This window comes from Crinia signifera, chromosome 6, assembly GCF_055691185.1.
Source record: "Crinia signifera chromosome 6, ASM5569118v1, whole genome shotgun sequence".
Lineage (NCBI taxonomy): Eukaryota > Metazoa > Chordata > Amphibia > Anura > Myobatrachidae > Crinia > Crinia signifera.
The window spans coordinates 274073756-274098785 of record NC_139222.1 but is presented as its reverse complement, the minus strand read 5'-3'; the positions used below and the strand labels follow the sequence as shown (position 1 = coordinate 274098785).

Genomic DNA, 25030 nt, shown 5'->3' with positions numbered 1-25030 from the left:
CCCAATGCAAAAACCCACGGGTAGCGCAGCATAGTTTTTCCGCTACCCCAACAGACCGCCGCTGTGAAGTACTGAAGAGAGCGAGCGTCGCTTCCTCGCTGCTTCCAGCGGCATCAGTGAGGTTTAATTTTCAGGTAGCAGAATGTGTGCATGAGAACTTATCACCAATGATAAATGACCGTGAACTCTTTTTTTTGGGCCAGATGCTTCAAAAAGTGATAAAGTGGAGAGTGAGAAACAACCAGCCAATCAGCTAATAACTGTCAGTTTTCAAACCCAGCCTGTAACATGGCAGCTATAGGCATGTTTATCGCTCTATACTTTATCACTTTTTGAAGCATAGTGCATCTGGCCCTTTGACTTTTTGATAAAATATTATAAATAATTTTTACTTTCAAAACCGAGGCTGCGCAATGGGAGTCAATGTTTCACCATCATATGCAAAATTTTAAAATGTTGACATGGACAAAATGCTGACATGGTAAAAAGAACACAGACCCTCAGAATGTGATGGAGAGGGGAAAGGGAGTGCAGGGGCGATGTGGGGGACCTGCCCACCTTCCTGGGGCCGGGAGGGGGACCAGATTTGCTGGCCATTCAAGGAGGGTAGGCAAGTATGATATAGATGCTGCCTATCTTTACATTTGTCCAGTTTTTATGTAAATAAATGAAATAGAAGTATAGACAATAGATAGATCAATGTATGAATGTGAGAACTCAGCTGGTACTCCAATACCCACTGCGATCCCTCCATTGCCGACAAATCTCTGATAGGTTTCTATGGGATACACTGCTGCCCGATTAACCAATATCTGGAATATGAAACATTGCAGATATTGCACCCTGCAGCTACCATCATCTGAAAATGGTGGTAGCCCATGGGCTACTTGCCACAACACCTGATGGTCAGCAGGTTCTCCTGTAACCCATCCTGGAAGTGACCGGTGTGCAGATTGAGGCATGGTGCTGAAAGGATCGCAAATTGCAATGCAAATCTGGGTGGTAAGATCCCGCTCAGATCGCACTGAATATATTGAATATTCCACTGTTTATCTGCTTGCTTGTTCAGTGTATTCAAGATAATAATATGCAGAGGAGGCGTGGCTGTATCTCAATAGAGGTCACCTCCCTGATGGCTTCCAGTGCAGTTACAGTATAAAGGGTAGACAATTTCTAGATTGACACTGAGTAGACACCTAGAAATGGTTGACAAGGTCAACATTGGAAAAAGGCCGACACAAGCTTATGGTTCACATAGACATTTTCTCCATGAATAAGGTCAACATTATTTTCTCACATTATTTGACTCACTGTGCATGCCATGCTTTGGGCACACCATTATATTCCCCATCTATGCCCATTTTGATAGTAAAGCATGAAAAACCACCATTTTTTTTTTTTTTTTAGAAAAAAAATGTGAAAAACTAATTTTTACATGTCGAACAAGCTTGTGTCGACCTTTAGTCAAGGTCGGCCATTTCAGGGTGTCAACCTAGTGCCTGTCGACCATTAGTGGTTGACCTAGTGACTGACATTGTCTAACCAGTGACCGCCTACCATCCAGAGCCTACCACTTGTCAAACCTTAAGCTGCCTCTTAACCACCCTTTATCCTCCCAGAACATCCATTCCTTCCATTGCCATGCGCAACTGACGCTAGTGTGTTACCTACTCGCCGTTGCTCACAGCTTCCAACATTCCCACCACAGGACACACAAGTTCATGGGCAGGACAGTGGGACAGGGTCTTCATAAACCAGGACCGTTGGGACTGGAGATATAGATAAACCCCTACTACTAATAACAGGCAAGTTAGAGATGACTTTACTGAAGATATCATCGTGAGTGAGACGAAAACTCAGATACATCATTTGTGCAGCAAGCAAGGTTATCCTTATACTGTAGCAGTGTAAGACAGTGTATTATCTACAGTAGTCATCTCAGATACAAACCTTGCATCGTTATCTTACCTGAAAGCACACGGTTTGGACCTGCAAAATACAAATAGAACATTTCTTACACAAGAAACAAATAAGGGGCCAAAGACACAGTAATCATTTCCATTATTACACCTTGCGACAACTTGTTTTTGCCTTCTGATAACGTTAATGTATTGTTTCATTCATGCTCCTTTGTATCTGTTTCTACATACTGTATATCAGTCTGGCTTTGATTCTAGGGTTTGCTTGAACCTTTTATTTTATGTAGAGATGTGCGGGTTCGGTTTTATGTGGTTTTCAAAACGGGATCGTATGGGCTATCCAAAACATGTGGCAGCTGATAGGCGATACGATCCCGATTTGAGAACCGAATCGGCACATCTCTAATATTTTGTAGACAGAGATTATTATTATTATTATTATTATAATTACCCAAGGATGCAACTCAAAAAAAAAAAAATGCTCTAAAGTGCCAATTGTGCTGTGAGAGAGCCTCAAAATGCCAGCGCTGCTCACAGCAACTGTTCTTTAAGTATAAAGAAATACAAATACAGCCCAGTCACTTCATTGAAGTTTAGTTAAATATCGCACCCAAAAAAAAGAAGTCTTTGCGAGAGGCGCTGCAGTTTTTAACAGATATTTTGAGGATCTCTCACGGCAGCATTGGCACTAAAACGGTTAAATACAGACCTCAAGCAAATATGTGACAATTATCTGATGTTTAAATTCAAATGTCCTGTTAGGAAAATTAGTTACTCAAAAGCTTTAGGGGCCAATGGTGATGTACTGTAATAACATTGCGCCCAATTTGCAATGCAGGGACAGAGCTTGCAAGAAATCTCTGTCCCTGCCGTACCAGTCCACAGCACATAACCTCATACGTAACTACACTCCGCTGACCAGCAGCCCTCACTGGATCACTGGTATCATTTTTTGCTTTTATTTTTTTCACATTGCATACCTCCCAACTTGCAGCGAGAGGAAGGCAGGACACAGGGATTTTGGGGGGCATGGCCTAATTAAAGTCGGCGTGGCCTATACTCGCAGCTCTCCCACGAGGCCACGTCCCCCGTTTTGACTCTATGGGGGCATGACTTAGAGGCTCTGTGAGACTCTAGCCATGCCCCCAGCCCCCTGGCTGCGGGAATAGATGCTGTGCGTGCGCACAGCGTTTATTTATTGCTGCTCAGCAGCTGACAGGGGGGACTCCCAACAGCCCCCCCTCACCGTGGGACACTGTCGACCGCGGGAGGGACGCAGGAATGTCCCCGAAAACCGGGACATTCCCTCGGTAATCGGGACTGTTGGGAGGTATGCCAAATGCGGAAGAATATCAGTATGTACGTGACCCGTAGCCACGGAATTAAGGAGAACCTGCTTATTCTGCTGCTGCTACTGGATACTGCACAGCCATGTTCTCCCACCCTGGCAGGAGTGATACCCATGCTCCAGTAGCTACAGTACCTGTAAGTGGCCAGTAGGGGGTATCACATGTTGAGCTATTACTAATTATTGAGGAATACCGAGCATAGCGTTGGCTAGCAGCAAGGCTATTAAACAAGAAAGAAAAAGTTTCAGAGGCAGCGCTGATTCAAACAACCAATTAAAAAATTATTAATGACACAATTAATACAATTGGTAATTATATACCGGCCGGTACTTCAATGTATAAAATACACATATAAAAAAGAAAAACAATGTAAAAATATATATAACAATAATACACAATAAAATTGGTTAGTGGCTGGCTGCAGTAATTATTAATCCACTCTCTTTCACTCCAGTTTTAGTAAGCAGATGTGGTTTAGTAGGTAAATGGACGGTTAGCTCTCTCACAGCTCAGTCCAGGTTAGTGAATTATGGCATGCATGCTTTTGTGGTTAGAATGGGTTAATGAAGAAAACATGGAGGGAATGAATGGTGCTCAATTGAGCTATAACCTGCTCGCCTCCGGTTCAGTCACTCAATCGACCTGTGAGGGATTTTTCTCCCCGGCTGTTGATTCCTTGCTACAGATGCAAAACAGCTCCCAAGGTGAGGTCCACAGGAAGAGGTGCGATCACGGAGGTGGGGGGTATGCAGGAAGGCACAGTGAAGTAGCGGTCAGCGTCTGGTCTCCTTAACGCGTTTCTCGGCCTTTCACACTCGGCCGCTTCATCAGAAGGACGTAGATGTAGTGCGCCCCCGTCACCTGTGTTTTATGGCGTTCAGGGCTTAGTGTGCGCTTGCGCTGTTCAGACTATCCAAGCCTCGTTTTCGTTCAGACGCGCCAAGCGTCAGTGTTGCGTTCCACTTACGCTCACACCTCGTTTTCACAGATGCGGAAGTGTTCATTTAATAAATGCCTTTGAGAATCATATATGTATCATTATTCACTCACGCCTCATTTTCATATGAGGGTTCACATTGGTGGATTTAAATCATGTGTGCCGCTTTTGTTCTGCACACTGATTATTATATGCAGCATTTGATTTTCAGTCCGTTTTTATATATTAAGCAAATATATACATATATAGATTGAATGATTCATGGATGGCAGATTTTTATATATATATATATATATATATATATATATATATATATATATATATATAGAGTTGAAAGCACACTAACATGATCACAAAGAAAGAAAACATAATTTATATATACACACAAATATACACTAATCTAATACAATAAAATAGAATAAAATTCTACTTTCTACTTTTTACCATAGGAATGTCGCCATTTTTTTATTTATATATTTATATTATTATTATTAGATAACCATTATATAATAATTACTTTAATCGTAATTGATCAGTATATGCTACGCAGAGTATAGCAATGACTAATATTTCTCACTCACTATTATGTATAGAACATGATGTTATTAATTAGCTAATTCATTATCAATTTTGATGATTTTTAATAATAATCAAAAAACAACAAATAATGTATCACACATATTGGGGAGAGAGAATGGGGGGGGGGAAAGGGAAAGAAAGGGGGGGGGAAAGGGAAGAGAGAGATATTTTCAGATACATTTCAAAAATAATCAGAAATAAAGAGAAAAAGATTTTTTTATTTTTTGTTTTTTATTATTATTTTTTAGTTTTTTAACTTATAGAAGACAAGTATTTGAGGGAGAGAGGGGGTGCAGATGGTCATATCTATTATCAATCAACTCATATAGAGCTTAGTTCTAATTAAACTTATTGCAAATGCTGATGTAAAGCAAATAGGTGTTCCCACATACAACATTAACTATCGGTCTTGATACTAACATCGATTTTTATATCATCCGATAGAAGGCAGTAGAGGGAAAATAATAAAATACAAATAAAAGCTATAGAACAAATAAAGAAAACAATAAGAGGAGGAGATAGGTTTGGAAACCTGTGTCGTAGGGAGGCCTACTGGATATTTAGATTAGCCACATTAATTCCTAAGGGTTTGAACGATTGTGTAGAACTCAATAATATATGATTCAAGGTATAGAATTTCTGAATGTACATATCCCCTTGATATATGGTTTAGCATGTCGAACATCTTTCCTTTTTCTTCCTTTTTCTCCCTCCATTGTTTTCCCTCTACTGCCTTCTATCGGATGATATAAGAATCGATGTTAGTATCAAGACCGATAGTTAATGTTGTATGTGGGAACACCTATTTGCTTTACATCAGCATTTGCAATAAGTTTAATTAGAACTAAGCTCTATATGAGTTGATTGATAATAGATATGACCATCTGCACCCCCTCTCTCCCTTAAATACTTGTCTTCAATAAGTTAAAAAACTAAAAAATAATAATAAAAAACAAAAAATAAAAAAATAAAAAAATCTTTTTCTCTTTATTTCTGATTATTTTTGAAATGTATCTGAAAATATCTCTCTCTCTTCCCTTTCCCCCCCCCTTTCTTTCCCTTCCCCCCCCCCCATTCTCTCTCCCCAATATGTGTGATACATTATTTGTTGTTTTTTGATTATTATTAAAAATCATCAAAATTGATAATGAATTAGCTAATTAATAACATCATGTTCTATACATAATAGTGAGTGAGAAATATTAGTCATTGCTATACTCTGCGTAGCATATACTGATCAATTACGATTAAAGTAATTATTATATAATGGTTATCTAATAATAATAATATAAATATATAAATAAAAAAATGGCGACATTCCTATGGTAAAAAGTAGAAAGTAGAATTTTAGGTACTCTTTACCTAGAACGGCGCCCACGATTGAAATCGCGGGATCGCGGGTAAAATCGCGGCAATCGCGGTAATCGCGGGTAAATCGCGGGTACATCAAAATCGGGTACCCGCGATTACCGCGATTTTCCCATAGGGAACAATGTTAAAAAGGCAGATTGACCGCGATTTTAGCGTTAAATGCCTCAATGCCCGCGATTTTTACATAGGAAACAATGTTAAATGGGCCACAGAGCCCTAATAGTCCCCCTGAATTGTTAAATGGCCCCCACAATTTTTAACGCCACCCCACGATCAACGTGAACCCGAAGCGTGGCGAGCGCAGCGAGCCCGCGAGGGGCGGCGGTACGCGTCCTACGACCTTTTCATGCCCTACTATCCACGTCGGCGTGGAGTTGAGAATAGAATAGTGTGGCGAGCGCAGCGAGCCACCGAGCCCGAAGCGTGGCGAGCGCAGCGAGCCCCGCGAGGGGACGCGGATACCTTCACAGGTAAACGCGTCCCTTCGCGGGCTTCACAGGTGTCCGCGTCGCCACGGACACCTGTGAAGCCCGCGAGGGGACGCGTTTACCTGTGAAGGTATCCGCGTCCCCTCGCGGGGCTCGCTGCGCTCGCCACGCTTCGGGCTCGGTGGCTCGCTGCGCTCGCCACACTATTCTATTCTCAACTCCACGCCGACGTGGATAGTAGGGCATGAAAAGGTCGTAGGACGCGTACCGCCGCCCCTCGCGGGGCTCGCTGCGCTCGCCACGCTTCGGGTTCACGTTGATCGTGGGGTGGCGTTAAAAATTTTGGGGGCCATTTAAGACTTCAGGGGGACTATTTGGGCTCTGTGGCCCATTTAACATTGTTTCCTATGTCAAAATCGCGGTCATTGAGGCATTTAACGGTAAAATCGCGGTCAATCTGCCTTTTAACATTGTTCCCTATGGGAAATCGCGGGCATCGCGTCGCGGGCATCGCGGGTACATTTATGGCCGGCCGCGACGCGACCGACGCGATTTTTCAGGTTTAACATGGTTTTCAATGGGAAAATCGCGGGCATCGCGTCGGTCGCGTCGCGGGTAGCCATAAATGTACCCGCGATGCCCGCGACGGGCGCCGTTCTAGGTAAAGAGTACCGAATTTTATTCTATTTTATTGTATTAGATTAGTGTATATTTGTGTGTATATATAAATTATGTTTTCTTTCTTTGTGATCATGTTAGTGTGCTTTCAACTCTATATATATATATATATATATATATATATATATATATATATATATATATATATAAAATCTGCCATCCGTGAATCATTCAATCTATATATGTATATATTTGCTTAATATATAAAAACGGACAGAAAATCAAATGCTGCATATAATAATCAGTGTGCAGAACAAAAGCGGCACACGTGATTTAAATCCACCAATGTGAACCCTCATATGAAAATGAGGCGTGAGTGAATAATGATACACATATGATTCTCAAAGGCATTTATTAAATGAACACTTCCGCATCTGTGAAAACGAGGTGTGAGCGTAAGTGGAACGCAACACTGACGCTTGGCGCGTCTGAACGAAAACGAGGCTTGGATAGTCTGAACAGCGCAAGCGCACACTAAGCCCTGAACGCCATAAAACACAGGTGACGGGGGCGCACTACATCTATGTCCTTCTGATGAAGCGGCCGAGTGTGAAAGGCCGAGAAACGCGTTAAGGAGACCAGACGCTGACCGCTACTTCACTGTGCCTTCCTGCATACCCCCCACCTCCGTGATCGCACCTCTTCCTGTGGACCTCACCTTGGGAGCTGTTTTGCATCTGTAGCAAGGAATCAACAGCCGGGGAGAAAAATCCCTCACAGGTCGATTGAGTGACTGAACCGGAGGCGAGCAGGTTATAGCTCAATTGAGCACCATTCATTCCCTCCATGTTTTCTTCATTAACCCATTCTAACCACAAAATCATGCATGCCATAATTCACTAACCTGGACTGAGCTGTGAGAGAGCTAACCGTCCATTTACCTACTAAACTACATCTGCTTACTAAAACTGGAGTGAAAGAGAGTGGATTAATAATTACTGCAGCAAGCCACTAACCAATTTTATTGTGTATAATTGTTATATATATTTTTACATTGTTTTTCTTTTTTATATGTGTATTTTATACATTGAAGTACCGGCCGGTATATAATTACCAATTGTATTAATTGTGTCATTAATACATTTTTAATTGGTTGTTTGAATCAGCGCTGCCTCTGAAACTTTTTCTTTCTAGTTTCTGTGTCTAAGGGGCTGGGGTGTCCCCTTATCAGAGACAGCAGCAGATTCAATTATATCGATTTGCGCTCTGCCATCTTTTTTCCTTGTAGCAAGGCTATTACACATCAGTGACTAGGGACAATAGCAATTGGAAATCGAGATAAATGGCCACTGGGTTATACCACAGGTACTTTTCTGTGTGACTATAACTCTTTTGGAAGCTGCTACTGTATAGTTATCACTCTTTCCTGGTGGATTGTTACCATGCATGGTTTGAGACATTGGCCAAAAGTGATCTATCTCCGCATCTGAGAGATCAGGAGCTGGCAGTTGGGAAAGTTATACATTTTAACCCTTTGAGCGCCAAGGGAATTTGTCAAAATAGGTGTGAAAATTGCCAGGTAAACATTTCTATTAATCATAATGACCTGTAATGATTACCTTATACAGAAAATATTCCACACATATTTTTTTACTTGAATTTATATTACAAACGTGAGCGATGCTGGCATTTTTAGTGGATATTTTGAACATCTAACAGAGATGTTGGAACCCAAAGGGTTCAACTTCATTGTTTATATGTATTTGAATACAATATTAACAATGTTATTTATATTACTGCGTTCTCTTGTTATAAAACTATTATCTGAACATACTGGGGTACATTTACTAATATGGGAATTCTATTGAAGATGCAAAGTTGCCCATAGGAACCAATCAAATAAAAAAAATCTGCTAAATAAATAAGAAGTAGAATCTGATTGGTTGCTATGAAGCCGTCTAGGGCAGAGCGAAAAGCAGGGAGTGGCTTCCTACAGGAAGCCAGCTTTCTACTTATCGCAGCCTGGACTGGCAGTCCTTGAGGGAGGGAACATCTCACAATGAGACTTACTGTTATGTGAGTTACAGGCAGTTAGGTCTTCCAATAGGAAGTCACTGCCAGTCCCAGTGAAGCCAGTGCAGGCTCACAGACTGGATCTGGTTTAACAGACATTGTCCGGGGTGGCGAATTTTACTGGAGGACTGCAGCCCATAGGTAAAATCTGCCACCGGTTTAAGGACTCCATTTATCAGCGCTAAAACACAAACGAGGAAAGTGTCAAGTAGAACATTTAGATTCAGTAATAGTCACTTACATTCGGAGTAACAGTCTTCAATTCAGGAGTCAAACAAAAAAATCTGCATTGCACTGCGGAGAGAAAGGACAAAACATCAGCTCGTACTGTAAAAGTAGCAGCATATATTCATATTCCTATGCAGGACTGATACATTTTATTTTACAATACTGAACTAGATTAAAAAAGGAAAAAATATCTTCATGCTTGTGATTTTCCTATTTCCTGGCTATTCCTATTATTACTAGTTAAGAGCCCATCTAAATGATGACTTATGGGCAGATGTATTAAGCTTGGAGAAGAGATAAACTGGAGATAAAGTGTAGAAAAGGTAAAAGGAGATAAAGCACCAGCCAATCAACTCCCAACTGTCTTTTTCAAACACAGCTGATTGGCTGGTGCTTTATCTCCTTTTACCTTTTCTCCGCTTTATCTCCAGTTTATCTCTTCTCCAAGATTAATAAATCTGCCCCATAGTCCCTATCTGCTCCTACATCCAATCTCTGAGCTCGAAGCTCTCTCCCTCCATATTCAGCAAATTTGAAACAGATCATTTTGCTGTCACCTTGGGGGAAATTTACTAAGGTCCGGAGATACGGCCAATCCCAAGTACGAATTGATACGACCGGCATTGGCCGTATGTTGCGGAATATATAAATACGGGAACAGGCAAAATGACTTATCTGCTGTATTCTCCAGATTTATATTTTACGGTCGCCAAATATGTACGAAGCGGCAGCGTTGCACGGAACAGTCTGAACCTTGCAATGCTGCCCTGTGTAAAAAAAAAGAAGAATAAATAAATAATGGGGTACTTTTATTAAACCCCATGGAGGTCTACTAGGGATCAACTAGGACACGATCTACGCCGGAGACCCTGGTGAGTCTCATTTCCTTCCGCAGCTTCCCCATTGGCGTCTTCTTGAGAAGAGGATGGATCTTCTACTCACTCCAGCTCCTGGAGAAGACGTGGATGAACGTAGAAACACATTGAGCATCATTGTACCCGCTGGGTACCCAATGGCGTAACTACAAAAATTGAATTTTTGGCACCCCCCCCCTCACAAAAAGTTAACCCCCCCTGCCTTACCCGCTGCCACTTGCCAAAGCTGCCTCTATAACTGGGACACGCATATCTACTCTGCGGTCCCGGCGCTCTTCCTCGCTCGGCACCTGCTATTATAAAAAATCTCCCACACAAAATGTTGGCCTCCTCTAGCATCCAACAAAATGGTCTGCTATAAGGGGGCAGACATTTTGTGTGGGAGATTTTTATAACAGCAGAACTCAGGAGCCGAGCGAGGAGGAGCGGCGGGACGGCAGAGTAGATATGCGTGTCCCGGTTATAGAGGCAGCATTGGCAAATGGCAGCGTGTAAGGTGTGGGGGGGGGGTAATTTTTCTTGGGGGGGGGGCAGCAGCGGTACAGGCAGGCAGCGGCAGAACGATAGCCCCCCAGACCCCCGGTGCCCACACTTTACTCAGTGCCTCCCCGCCGCTGCGGGGTCTGCGGGGCTATTGTTATGCCACTGTGGGTACCCATCTATTGTCAGACTGTGGGACTTTCATTTTTTGCTTTATTCAAGAAGAATTACCACAAACTCAACTACTAATGCAGCCGCCAAGCAAGACATAATCTCTGCCATCACTGACTGCCCAACATAGTTACAACTGGGTATTATTCCGGGACTTTCACATTTCTTCATCTGTTAGCAGCCAAAAAGGACATTAACCCATTGCGTCTTCATCAAATCTCTCACAGTTTGTAAATATGCTTTATTATGATTGAGTTATACCAAACTGCTTCATTTTTACTAGCACAATTACACTGGAGAAGTATACCAATTTTTTTTTAATGCAAATTCTCATTTTTTACCAGTGGCGGTTTTTACCTATGGGCTGCAGGGCTGCAGCCCCCTCAGATAAAATCCGCCACTGGGCAGTATTCAATGAGGATGATTTGCCATGTTCTACGGCGATTTTTTTCGTGCTGTAAGGCGATTTTTTGACTAAAAAAGTGAATCACCCTATTCAATGACCAGATGGCGAATACATTTCAAGGTTATTATCGCCATGCTTCACCGTGTAGCAATCGCTATCTTTTTATGGTGAAGTGGAATGTGAACTTTTAAATTAAAGTTTTTTGTTTTTTACATTTGGTGTAAAAAAATCAGGAATTTTATTCTGAGAAGCGGCATGCTATTTTTATTCACATGAATATTTATTTAATAAAAAAAAAATATATATATATATATATATATATATATATATATATTTTTTTTTTTTTACACATAGCAGCCAGCAGGGGGCCGAGAGCCGCTTATTAGATATTCATATATTCGCTGCTCCCGATCATTACATATGCATGATCAGGAGCAGTGAATACCTGGTCCCCTGCTGGCTCTCCCGGGAGGCAGCTTGTGCTGCCTGGGTCCTGGGGAGCCCTCCGCCCCTTCACATACATTCTGGGGCAGGCAGGGAGACTTCCATCTCCCTGCCTGCCACCGTCCTCAGGCTCCACACTCGCTGTCAGGGGCAGCGAGCCCCTGCGACGTTGGTTAGGGGGGACAGCGAGACTCCTGAACACGGCGACGGTGCAGCGAATCCTAAACAGGATTCGCTGCACCCCGTGAATATTTTCATTGAATACTGCCCACTGTCTCTGCCTAAAGTGAAGCCAGATGCAGGCTGTGAGACTGCACTGGCTTCACTGTGACTGGCAGTGACTTCCTATTGGAAGTCTGACCTGCCAGTCACTCAGTGCATCCCATAGGGAGGTGTTCCCTCCCTACAGGATGCCTCTCTCTGCGTAAGTGTGCTGAAGCCCCCAAAACGGGTTATGCGCATGCGTAGTACCGCGGACCATACTGCGCATGGTCCGCGGAAAGGCAGCCCATGCGAGGCTTGTGCCACCGCATGCGCAGTATGTAAGAAGGTACTGAGCATGCGCTGTCCCCGTGCAGGGGACAGGGGTGCGCGCCTGCACGGACATCCGGGGATGGGGGCGGTGGCTGGGGACAGCGACGGCAGTGGAGGGGGGGGCCACATTACGACAGCCCCCCTCGTTTATAATGGTAAGAGCCGCCGCTGTTTTTACTGATCCCATTTACATGTATATTTTTTTATATTTATGAGTGCGTGTCATATGTTTATTTGTGTATAATAAATGACAAATATTTTATCTGGTAAAGTTGTTATATATTTTTTCATCAGAACAACCCCAGCCCTGTGTATACCTTTATTCAAGAGGCCGGGCCTCTGTTGGAATCCATAGGTGAGTATGGACCTTATTTTGACGGTTTCGGTCCTCCGAGTGATCGCACGGCGGACCAATGGTTTGTGTCTGCGCATAGGAGTTTCTACACGGGGTGCATGGACCCACGGCAAACTCTCGTTTCGCCGGATGCACACACCCTACACGCCGAGGGGGGGGGGGCGGAGAAGGGCTGGGGGGCACTGGGCAGCTCCATTAGCATATGGGAACACCCAGCGTTCCATGGGCGTTCCCAAGAGAATGTTTGGTGTTCCCAGGCTAATGAGGCCGTGGCGCACATGCGGGGGGACGGGCAGCTGACATCATCGGATGTCAGCTGCCCGTCCTGTCCTTGCACAGGACTTTACAGTGACTATATAGGTCGGCTGGCACTGCGGGTGGATGGCATCTGATGGACTTGCAACGCTGCGAATTTCGCAGTATGAATGACTGTAGTATGAATTAAAGTTATATTTTTTCTTATCTGTTTGTGTCTTTATTTCAATATTGGTTTTGTTGTAGAACTGCAAGTACCAGCAAGCCCTTTAATACCCCGCATGCTAGGACTTGTGGTTCCCCAAGTCCCTGCCCCTGGGAGAGGATTGCTGGGACTTGTAGCTCCACAACAAAACCCAATAGTTTATTCCATTTTTACACAACAAAAAAAAAAATCAGCCCGGTGCCCACCGCCCTAGGCCACCGGGGACAGTCCCGGGCTTCAGGCTGGGCAGGGGATATTCTGGGGGGGGCGGGGAGGGGGGAGTCTTGGGGCTTTATTGAGGACGTCCCCAGTCCCCAATGCTTTCGCTGGGGGAACTTGAATAAAAAGTTTCCCTCCAGCTGTGGCATTACCCTGCTGACTGTATGGGCCCAGTGCTGGTTGTCAAAATACGGGGGACCCCTATTCATTTCGTCCCCCAAATTTTGGGAACCAGGACCGGCTCATGAGCCTGGTGCTGATTTTAGAAATCCTGGGGAACCCAAACTTGTTTCCCCCCTGAATTTCTCAAACCAGGACTCTGGCCTTTGAGTCCAGGGCTGGTTATAGTATGGGGGAGTTGACCCCACTCCGTTTTTTTTTTTTATTAATTTAATTATTATTTATTTTTCTGTTTTTTACACAGAGAAGCCTGCACGATCTGACTGATCTGTCCAGGCTTCGGCTAAATACGGCTGGAAAATGAGGAGTATGTTACATAGGGCCGGTTAGTACATTTGGAATCACCATTCGAATGAATGGGGATTTGTATTCTTTCGATGGTGTATGGATTCGTATTCCTGAATACAAATACGCCTGAGAAAATAATACAAATACCCATATACTGGCCTTTGTAAATTCTGATACATAGTAACATATCATAGTAACATAATAGGTAAAAGCAGGGTTGCCTACCGTCCCGGAATGGCCGGGCTGGGGTCTGAAAATAGGATCAGCCTCCCAGTCCCCTAGAAAGGTAGGCAAGCCTCTCGGAGAGGGCAGCCAGGAAGTAGGCAACCCTGGGTAAAAGGGCTAAATGTGTCACACTTATTTTAGCCTTCAGAAAACTTTTAAAGGGGTTGGACTACACTCATATTAAAAGTAACGGTCATGAAAGACTAGAGCATGACTGGATCTGTGACCATCATGTAACACCGCACATTACAGCCATGTCACTTCCTCTTCTGCCACGTCTGGTGATTGAGTCTCTCCCAACCAATAGCGTTCAGTGGACATGACCTACTTTGATTGTTCAGCTATAACTCACCTATGTCCCCTGGTTTGTAAATGGGCTTGTCCATCTGGACAGTGCAGGCATTCTGCTGATTGTCAATTGTTATAGGCTGGCGTTCCGTTTTATTAACTGCTCCAGTGAAAGAAACGGTCAGAAAGGCTGTTTGTGAGGAGTCAACTGAAGGCACCTGCGGAGAGGCAGAAAAGACCATTTCATTTAATATTGCTTTAGACCAGGGGTGGCCAAACCTGTCCTCAAGATCTACAGTACTAACAGTTCTTGTGTCTCAGGCCACCTGTGGTTCTATAGTAGGAATGAATGCAGCTGGTTTGCTAAAATGACAGTTAGTAATGACTACAGCTGTGCACCAGCTAGGGGAGTCTGGGGAATGTGACAGTTAGTAATGACTACAGCTGTGCACCGGCTAGGGAGTCTGGGGAATGTGACAGTTAGTAATGACTACAGCTGTGCACCAGCTAGGTGTTCTGGGAAATGTGACAGTTAGTAATGACTACAGCTATGCTCCAGCTAGGGAGTCTGGGAAATGTGACCGTTAGTAATGACTACAGCTGTGCACCAGCTAGGTGTTCTGGGAAATGTGACAGTTAGTAATGACTACATCTGTGCACCAGCTAGGTGATCTGGGAAATGCGACAGTTAGTAATGACTACAGCTATGCACCAGCTAGGGAGTCTGGGAAATGTGACCGTTAGTAATGACTACTGCTGTGCACCAGCTAGGTGATCTGGGAAATGTTGGAAAACACCTTGATAAAGCTGATGTTGAGTACAGTGAAACGCGTTGGTGCCTTTCCAGAACCAGTATTGTTGGACCCACCAGTATTGTAGGACTTACCTGCTGATTCTTCTGACCACTTGGTCCCCCAAGTTTGGATGTCTTTGGCTTAATACTAACTGTTACTAATGGATACAATTTGCTGAGAGGTTGCAGTCGTACTCAAGTCATCACCAGCGACTTCCTCATACAGCCCCCAGGATAATATGCCGTGTGGACTCCACTAAAAATGGGGACTGCTGCTATTGTGGATAGTGCAGGTCATATACTAACCCAACTTTGGGTCAATTTAATTACCTTTACAATCTGGAAAATCTCTGCTGCTGTTTTTAATTTCTAATTTTCATTTTAATATTTTCTTCATTCTGCACCAATTAATTGGGCAATATTACTGATAATTATAACATGTCTTATTAAAATTATATTTTTAACCATAATTGATTCACCTATTTCTATCATTTAAGCGCTGCTTTTTGTTTTGTTCTTTTTCGATCTGGGAACTGTGACAGTTAGTAATGACTACAGCTGTGCACCAGCTAGGGACTCTGGGAAATGTGACAGTTAGTAATGACTAAAGCTGTGCACCAGCTAGGTAATCTTGGAAATGTGATAGTTAGTAAGGACTACACCTGTGCACCAGTTGGGGACTCTGGGAAATGTGACAGTTAGTAATGACTACAGCTGTGCACCAGCTAGGTGATTCAGAAAACGTGGACTGATGGTATATCTCGAAGACTGGTTTGGCCACCCCTGCTTTCAAATATTAAGACAATAAACATGAATACAAAACCATAGCCAAAAAAAATGATGGGTATTTTGGACTTGGGTGGCACACTGCTGCCTGTGAAAGTTCTTAAAATGTCACCACATTTCCAAACATATATCAACACATACCAAATATGGTTAATATAAAACTGCAGGTGGTTGATACAGCGGTTCAAGTCTACAATAGTAGTCTGTCTAATTCAGGGCTGGGCAATTGCAACCCTCCAGATGTTGATGAACTACACATCCCAGCAGGCCTTGCATCAGTTTCAGCATGGCCACATAGCAAAACTAATGCAAAGCATCCTGGGATGTGTAGTTCATCAACATCTGGAGGGCTGCAATTGCCCAGCCCTGGTCTAATTGGTAGGTTGAAATGGTAAATCCCCAGAAAACGTGCGCACCGGGCTCGCAACCATGAAGAAGGCTTACAGAAGCTGAAACGCGTTGAGGAAATCACTGACACTATCCTTATTCAGGACCCCCCTCGGACACTGCCCGGCTACAGCGCTGTGTAATCCAGGAAGATCGTGCTGCAGGCGCCAATCGGAGGATGCAATACACCAGCTGTGAGAAGAAGGGGAAGTAGGAAGTAGGGACTGCACGCGAGGCAGGAGGGCTCCCAGTCAGGTGGCGGGACACTGCGCACATACCGACACCATCGGTTAGGGCAAAGTGCCTCCATCCCCTGCTCCATTGCAGACGCCTCTCCACACCGTGACCGCTACACGCTGTGGACACCACACGCGTGCGGCGCTCGAACGGTGAACAGGCTGACCGCACACTGGCATACTCTAATCTGCACCCTCAGTCACTCTCCCGAAAACCCGCACCCACACCGCGGCAACTTAAAGGGGTACCCGAAATCCACATATTGATCTGAGCAGCGGGACGCCACACTCAGATAGAGACTGCCGCACTTGTTTTTCATATACCAAGTTTTGGACATTTGAACTTTTGAACAATTGACTTTGAGCAAGGGGATTACCCCGTGCAACCCCATTCACCTTGGCAAGACGGACTGCGAGCCCGGTGCGCAAGTTTTCTGGGGATTTACCATTTCAACCTACCAATTAGACAGACTACTATTGTAGACTTGAACCGTTGTATCAACCACCTGCAGTTTAATATTCACTATTGTTTTTTCAGTAAAGCATTTTTTGGTACATTACAAAACCGTGTCACACATATTTTATGTCACATTAACTACACACTAGGACTGAGCTCAGCACAAACCTTCCTTTTCTCTATGATTATCAATACCAGTATAGTTTAGTCAGACTATACTAAGTGCTTTGCAGCTAGCACGACCACAATCACTCAGTGCGCAGGTACACCCCTAGCATTAACATACCAAACATGAACAGTACACAATCTCAGATTTCTTACCAAATCTCTCACTTTCTGAATCTCTCTTCCTATTAAATTTCCCCCAAGGTGTTCATCTGACAAGGCGGAGGCTTTCCCCTTGTGGATTTCAAATGAATTTAAACTATCTCTGTGAGGGAGGGTACACCCCACCACCACTGAACTTTCACTCTTGCGAGGTGTTAAGGTGTGTACACACGGTCAGATGTGCCTTCCGATTCGATGTTCAATTCGATGTTTAGTTTGATTTTTACTTTTCCCCTTTTTTTTTTATTTTTTCTCTACTCCTGTCAGATCTGCTTTAAGATTTTCACTTTTTACCATATGATTTACTATGCGATTTACTATGTGATCTGTAAATCAGATCGGACATCGGATCTGAAGGACATGGCAAGGCGCATACTATGCATGCGATCTCCTTCAGATTTCCACTAAAAAGTCTTGCCTGCCCTCTCTATTTACGATCCGATTTCAGAGGACACGGGAGCACGCATCGCCCTCAAATCGGAGCCTGAAGCCCTAAAAAAACCTACATCCGATTTATATCCGATTCCGATCCGATGTTGACTATATCGTCAGCATCGGAAACGAAACCGGACCGTGTGTACACACTATTAGTTTCATAAAATAAGTCTATAAATATATTTGTTGTTTTTTCGTATTTAAAATACATCTGATCTGTAATGGGCTATTCCAAGAACGAGGATCCGATTTGAGGGATTTTTTTCACATCCACAGAAAATACACAAAAGAAACCTTTATGTATTTAACATAATCACTTTGAACCATAAGTTCGGTACGCAGCTTGTTTTTCACATCACTTCTACTTTATGATACATATGTTTTCCTATTCTACATCGATTGTGAGTAAGGTATGCACAACAAACTCATGGTGTTCTTCTGAAATGTTGGCGGCTGTCTAATTGTGGATTCCAAAGAAACCTTAATATATGTACACTCTCTGTGATTCTAGTTCACTCTTAGAGGCTAATTCCTTCTCAGAAGGACAAAACCATGTGCACTGCAGGTGGGGCAGATGTAACATGTGCAGATAGAATTAGATTTGGGTGGGGTTTTTCTTCAAAGTGAGATATATATTGCAGTGTATAAATAAAGCAGTCAGTTAGTATCCCTGCACCGAAACAAAATAACACCCAAATCTAATTCTATCTGCACCTGTTACATCTGCCCTGCCCTGCAGTGCACATGGTTTTGTCCTTCTGAGAAGGAATTTGCATCTAAAAGCGAGATGTATCAAATGGAAAATGCGGTAAAACCCCAGTTTTACCGCATTTTCCAATGTATCAAAAATGATACCGCACTGAAGGGTATCGCCACCTTTGGGTGGCAATACCCTATAGAAGCCTATGGGCTTCTTTTCGCCGCCCGCCGACGCTGACGCAAACCCGCCGCCTCGCCGACCCCCCCTCTGGCTTACCTTCCTGAAGGGTCCTCCTGGACCCTGGAAGGTAAACCCCTCCTCCCCCTAGTGAAGCAGCCGGACATCCTTCCGGCTGCAGGGGGGAGGAGGAGGTGCCGGGGACAGCATGCTTAGCTGTCCCCAGCTTGAGGGGAGAGCGTGGCGGCAGGGAGATGACGGAGACCATAGACCACCAGAGTACAGGTATCGCGGGGGGCCTCCATTACCGCCCGCGATGCCAGACGCATATGTTAGTACATATGCGGCAGCATCGCAGCGGGGGGGGGCGGCGAAGGGCGGCGATGTATTTTAATACATCCCGCCCTAAAAGTGAACTAGAATAAGGCACTGAGTGAGGGTACGTCCAACCACCATTTAATTTTCACTCTCATGATGTGTTCTGTTCATAAAACAATTCTACACATATTTGTTTTGTTTTTCATATTTAAAACACTTCTGTAATGGGCGGTTCGAAGAATGTGGATCCGATTTGGACTGTTTCACATCCACAAAAAATAGACAAAAGAAACCTTTATGGATTTAACATAATCACTTTGTATTTCACATCTCTTCTACTTCGTGATATATTGACCCTCTTCACCATACCAGAGAGAGACAAAAGAATATAGGTAGGTGTTTCTGCTTCACTATTAGTGTGAGTGTGGTACGCTCCCTGTCTCACCATTGGTCACAGATTGATATTTCTTGATACCATCACATTGGTTGTTTCTTGTTTTATTCCCTTACATACAGTATATATTTATATTCATTTGGAACTTTGATAATTGTATACTGTTCATATTTGGTATGTGTTGATGAATACAAACCCAATCTGTAAGGTGTATAAAAGCTTTTTGTGTACTTTTAGGGTAGTGGTGTCACAAGGGGGTTAGGAGCCACACCCAGGTGTCACCCTTCCTAGAGGTGACACCTGATGCTGATTTCTCCACCATGACAGGAACCGGTTTCTGTGGTGTGACATTAACCTGCAGAACCCTGCTTCCATCAGGGCGATAATAAAGGGCTTCCCCCGTTAGGCCATGCCCCCTTGTGATATCACTGGGTCATTTCATGAGGCCACACCCATTTACAGGAAGCAATGCCTCTACGATTAGCGTGGCTACATCTGTATATCAATAAGTACTAGTATATAGTGAGTAATGTAGCAATGCCATTATTTGCGCAGATGACTGAATATTCTATGTAACAAATTTCATATTTTGCTTTTCCTTCTGTTTGAGGTTTTATTACTTAATTTCCTAAGAGTATAAAAAAAAGTAAATTATTCCTCACAAATTCTTTTATGAGGATGTTTCTGATCCTCCAGGGTGTTTGCAATGGAGGGGGGGGGGGGGGGGGGTCCAGAGCAATCAAACTCTTCCATAGGGAAGCCAAAAAACACCTACTGTAATGCTAAATTCTGCTTCATATTGCCCAGACTACAAAAGCAGGGAGAGTGTGTGTGTATAAGTGTGCCGCATCCCCTCGCGTGGCTCGCTGCACTCAGCACACTAATTTATTCTCAATTTACGCCATCTGGGAAGGTAAAGTATGTTTAAAAAAAAAAAAATGTGAAAAAGTTATGTCGACCTTTTCAACGTTGACCTTTTCCTTGCGTCAAACTTTTTCATGGGTCGATCTTTTGACTGTCAACCAATAGTGGTCGACACTGTTGTCATATAGACTGCACACCACCAAGCAGGCAGGATCATGCTGAGTTGTAAGGAAGGAAATCACTTACTATAAATTCTTTGCATTGAATCTTTGAAGCTATTTCACCATCAAATATAACAGTTATTTTGTCATAGACTTGTATATTAGCGCTCAGATAGACCGTATCATCATATTCAACCATTACAGCCAGATTCTCCGTGCTTCCTGCCGTCACATGTGATGAGATCAGTATGGCGTAGTTAAACGGGAGCTCTTTGCTAATGAAATTGTAATTAGAAAAGTACAATATTAGTCATTTACTCTAAATCTTAATGTTAGACACAGTTAAAATGTACTATAACAAATTATGGGCTACCTCTCACCAGCCTCGCACCTCTCTAATTCATTCTTAACGCTGCTGCTAGGCTCATCTTCCTCTCCCGCCGCTCTACCTCCGCCTCCCCCCTCTGTCTATCTCTTCACTGGCTCCCCATTCCTTTCCGAGTTCTCTTTAAACTCCTTACCACCACCTACAAGGCTCTCTCCTCCTCCACAGCTCCCTACCTCTCTTCACTGATCTCTATCCACACTCCCTCCCGTCCCCTTCGCTCCATCGCTGACCGCCGACTGACCTCTCACCTAATCACCTCCTCCCACTCCCGTGTCCAAGACTTCTCTCGCGCTGCCCCCCTGCACTGGAACAACCTCCCGCCACCCATCAGGCTATCTGATTCCCTTACCTCCTTCAAGCGCTCCCTCAAAACCCACTTTTTTCGACTAGCCTATCCCTCCTCCTAACCTCTTTTGATCCTCCTATCCTGCCTCCGTTCCCCTCCGTTCCTACTTATCCTATTGTATTTTGTTCATCCACCCACCTATTTTTAGTATGTTAACTCTTATGAGTAGGGTCCTCCTTCCTCACGTACTCACCCTACCTCTTTACCTCACCTGTGCTCCTGCCATGTTCTTCCCTTACTCTACTTCATCTTCAGTCTCCTTGACAATTTCCACACCTACTTCTGAACTGATGCTGATTTTAGTTCTACCAGCTATACCCCTATTTATACTGTATTTTTCAACACACCCTGTACGTTACCTTGTAATTAGTTTTTTGTTTGCTATGTACGGCGCTGCGGACACTTTGCGGCGCCTTATAAATAAACGTACTACTACTACTACTACTACTATAACATGGTAAAATAGTTTCCAGGTTAAAATCAGGGATGTGCACCGGGCGCTTTTCGTGTTTCGTGAAACGCGTTTTGGGTCTGTATCTCGGGCAGTGTTTTGGATCTGTTCCAAAACACCACTATTTTCGTGTTTCATGTTCTGATTTTTTATTTTTATTTTAAAGCATAAAAACTGCAAACAAAATCGCAAAATTTGGGTTTTTTTTTTTATTATTTTGCTCCTACGCTATATTAACCTCAATATAATTAATTTCCACTCATTTCCAGTCTATTCTGAACACCTCACAATATTGTTTTTAGGGCAATAGGTTGCACCGAGGTAGCTGGATAACTATGCTAAGCCACACAAGTGTGCGGCACAAACAAGTGTTTCGTCTATGAGTGGCACTGCAGCGGCAGACAGGATGGCAGTTTGAAAAACTAGGCCCCAAAAAGCACATGATGGCAAAAAAAAGAGGTGCAAGATGGAACTGTTCTTGGAACCCACCCTTATTTTGCGTAAATAGGACATTTTGCAGCACCGGCGTGCACACAGGTGAGGTGAGACTTGTGTACTACCCTGTTCCAGCTTATTACAGCCACACAGCAGCAGAGACACAGAAAAATGTTAAAGGATTATTATGAAGTCAGTAACCCTCATTGTAAAAAAAAAAAAAAAAAAAAAAAAAGAATGATTTCTTATTTTGCAGCACCGATGTGCAGTGTGCACACAGGTGAGTTAATACTTGTACTACCCTGGCCTGTACCAGCTAACAGTCACACAGCAGCAGACAGAAAAAAAATATTTTAAAGGGATTATTAATTAATCTATGAGGCACAGGCACAGATTACAGGTTAAATTAAATGTACTACACATAAAAGTGGCCACACTCTTGATCTTGTCTTCCAGATTGGGCTAGAAGTATCTGACCTAAAGATAAACCCAGTCACATGGTCAGACCACCACTCAATATGGTTCTCAGTCGCAACCCCTCAAAATAGATCTGTGCCCATGGAATTGACCAAATATCGCCCAAGGAGGGCTATGACTCCTCAGGCCATGGCAGCTAACTTGAACCTCTCAGCAGTGATGGTGACCTGTAAAGATCCATGTTCCCTAGTCCATTTTTATAACAGGGCTGTGACAGAGGCACTGGATACTATAGCCCCATTGCGTATTCGACCCTGCAAACCACACCATCAAGCTTCCTGGTTTGACAACAGTATTCGTGATCTCAAGAAAAGGGGTCGTATACTTGAAAGACGATGGAGGAAGACAAACCTGGCAGAGGATAAATTAAATCTAATCAAACACATTGGAATATACCAATCAACAATCACCCGCAAGAAAACAGTGTTCCTTTCAAATGAGATCATGACAGCAAAAAATAGGCCCGCTCAGCTTTTCCGTACAGTGGAGATGCTTTGCAAACCAGCATGCCTGCAGCCTGATGTAACCCTCTCGCAGTCAAGATGCAATGAGTTTGCTAAATTCTTTGCAGATAAAGTATCTATCATCCGGGCTGGAATCCCCACAGTGACACCAAAGGAGTTCCAACAGACCAAGCCTACCAGTTTAAGACACTTGCCTTCATGGGACATCTTTGACCAAGTGGATGTACAATACATTGCTGGAATTTCCAGACTGTTGCGTCCCTCCTCCTGTGATCTGGACCCTGCCCCATCCAAGCTTCTTTTAGGGTGTATGGAAATAATCGGCCCTGCATTTGCAAAAATAGTTCAATGCTCTTTGCAGACAGGTGTTTTTCCCGAACCACTAAAGGAAGCAATAGTCAGACCACTTCTTAAAAAATCTAATTTAGACCCTGACTGCATGACCAACTACAGGCCAGTATCAAATCTTCCTTTTCTAGGAAAGGTTATTGAGAAAGTGGTTGCAACTCAACTAGAGACCCACCTGTTAACCCATGACATTTATGATCTATTCCAGTCAGGATTCAGGAGAAGACATAGCACAGAAACAGCTCTGGTTTGTGTGCTCAATGATCTTCTAAATGCAAGGGATAGAGGAGACTGTTCAATCCTAATCCTTCTGGACCTCTCTGCAGCATTTGACACCATTGACCATGGGATTCTAATTGAGCGCCTGAAGAATTTCTGTGGCCTGGGTGGCACAGTCCTTAGCTGGTTCAAATCATTTCTCGCTGGCAGGTCACAGAGAGTTGCATCGGGAGTATACTCTTCACCACCAGTGCCGTTGTCTTGTGGTGTCCCACAGGGCTCTATACTATCTCCCATGCTTTTTGCAGTATACATGCTTCCACTTGGTGACATAATCAGACGTCACGGCCTGGTCTACCACTGCTATGCAGATGATACCCAACTGTACCTGTCCTTTGCTCCAGGCACCGATAACACAATAACAACCTTAAATGGCTGCCTAGCTGAGCTCCAGGAGTGGATGAGTGCCAGTTGGCTGAGACTAAACCCAGATAAAACAGAAGTCCTGATGATAAATCACAGGACAAGACGGCAGCATAGCCAACTGACAGGTCTTAAGCTGGGGGGCACAGCACTAAAAAACTCTGATCATGTGCGGAATCTTGGTGTTGTCCTGGATAATGGCCTGACACTTAAACATCAGGTGTCAGCCACAATCAAATCCTCATTCTTTCATCTGAGAAACATAGCCAGAATCAAGCATTTAATTCCCTCAGAAGACCTTCCTAAAGTCATACATGCATTTATATCATCACGACTAGACTACTGCAATGCTCTCTACCTGGGTCTTCCAGCAAAAGAATTGCACCGCTTGCAGCTGGTACAAAATGCAGCCGCCAGACTATTAACTAACCAGCCCCGCTCCTGCCACATAACTCCCATTCTCTACGCCCTTCACTGGCTACCTGTAAAATGGCGAATCGTTTTCAAGATTGGCTTACTCACTTTCAAGGCCCTACATGACCAGGGCCCAAGGTACCTGCAACAGCTGCTGATCCCTTACTGTCCCACTCGATTACTACGATCCACTGAAGAAGGACTACTAACAGTACCCAGAATCTCCCTGAATTCATCTGGGGGTCGAGCTTTCAACTTTGCTGCTCCAACTCTGTGGAACTCTCTTCCTCGCACAGTGCGAGAAGCGCCCACTATAGAATCCTTTAAAAATAGTCTAAAGACATACTTATTTACTCAAGCATTTCACTGACATCTACTGTTAAGCTTGTTTTGTATTTCGAGCTGTAAAGACAATGTGTGAAGCACTTTGAGTCCTATTGGGAGAAAAGTGCTATATAAATATCATTATTATTATTATTACTACAAAATATCACAGGCACAGACTCTGCTATACTAGTAGTGCCACAGACAGTCGACAAGCCTGCGTCTGCAGGGTTATGCCCAGCTTTTTAATGGACACACCTATAAAACGTTGGGTGCTTC

General features: G+C 43.6%; 1 protein-coding gene across 3 annotated transcripts in view; it reads right to left on the bottom strand.

The window, feature by feature from the left end:
* Positions 1-25030, bottom strand: part of LOC146009362 (alpha-1-macroglobulin-like) — a 177408-nt gene that overhangs the window by 147080 nt on the left and 5298 nt on the right. For 2 of the 3 annotated variants that reach the window (XM_083149660.1, XM_083149659.1), the window contains exons 2-5: positions 20548-20737; positions 14492-14645; positions 9516-9568; positions 1969-1989 (exon numbers count right to left, since the gene is read on the bottom strand). In XM_083149660.1, coding sequence (XP_083005786.1) covers positions 1969-1989; positions 9516-9568; positions 14492-14645; positions 20548-20737 — 418 coding nt within the window. Of the gene's footprint in view, positions 1-1968; positions 1990-9515; positions 9569-14491; positions 14646-16450; positions 16621-20547; positions 20738-25030 lie in introns of those variants that run through there. The other variant, XM_083149661.1, reaches the window with a different exon arrangement.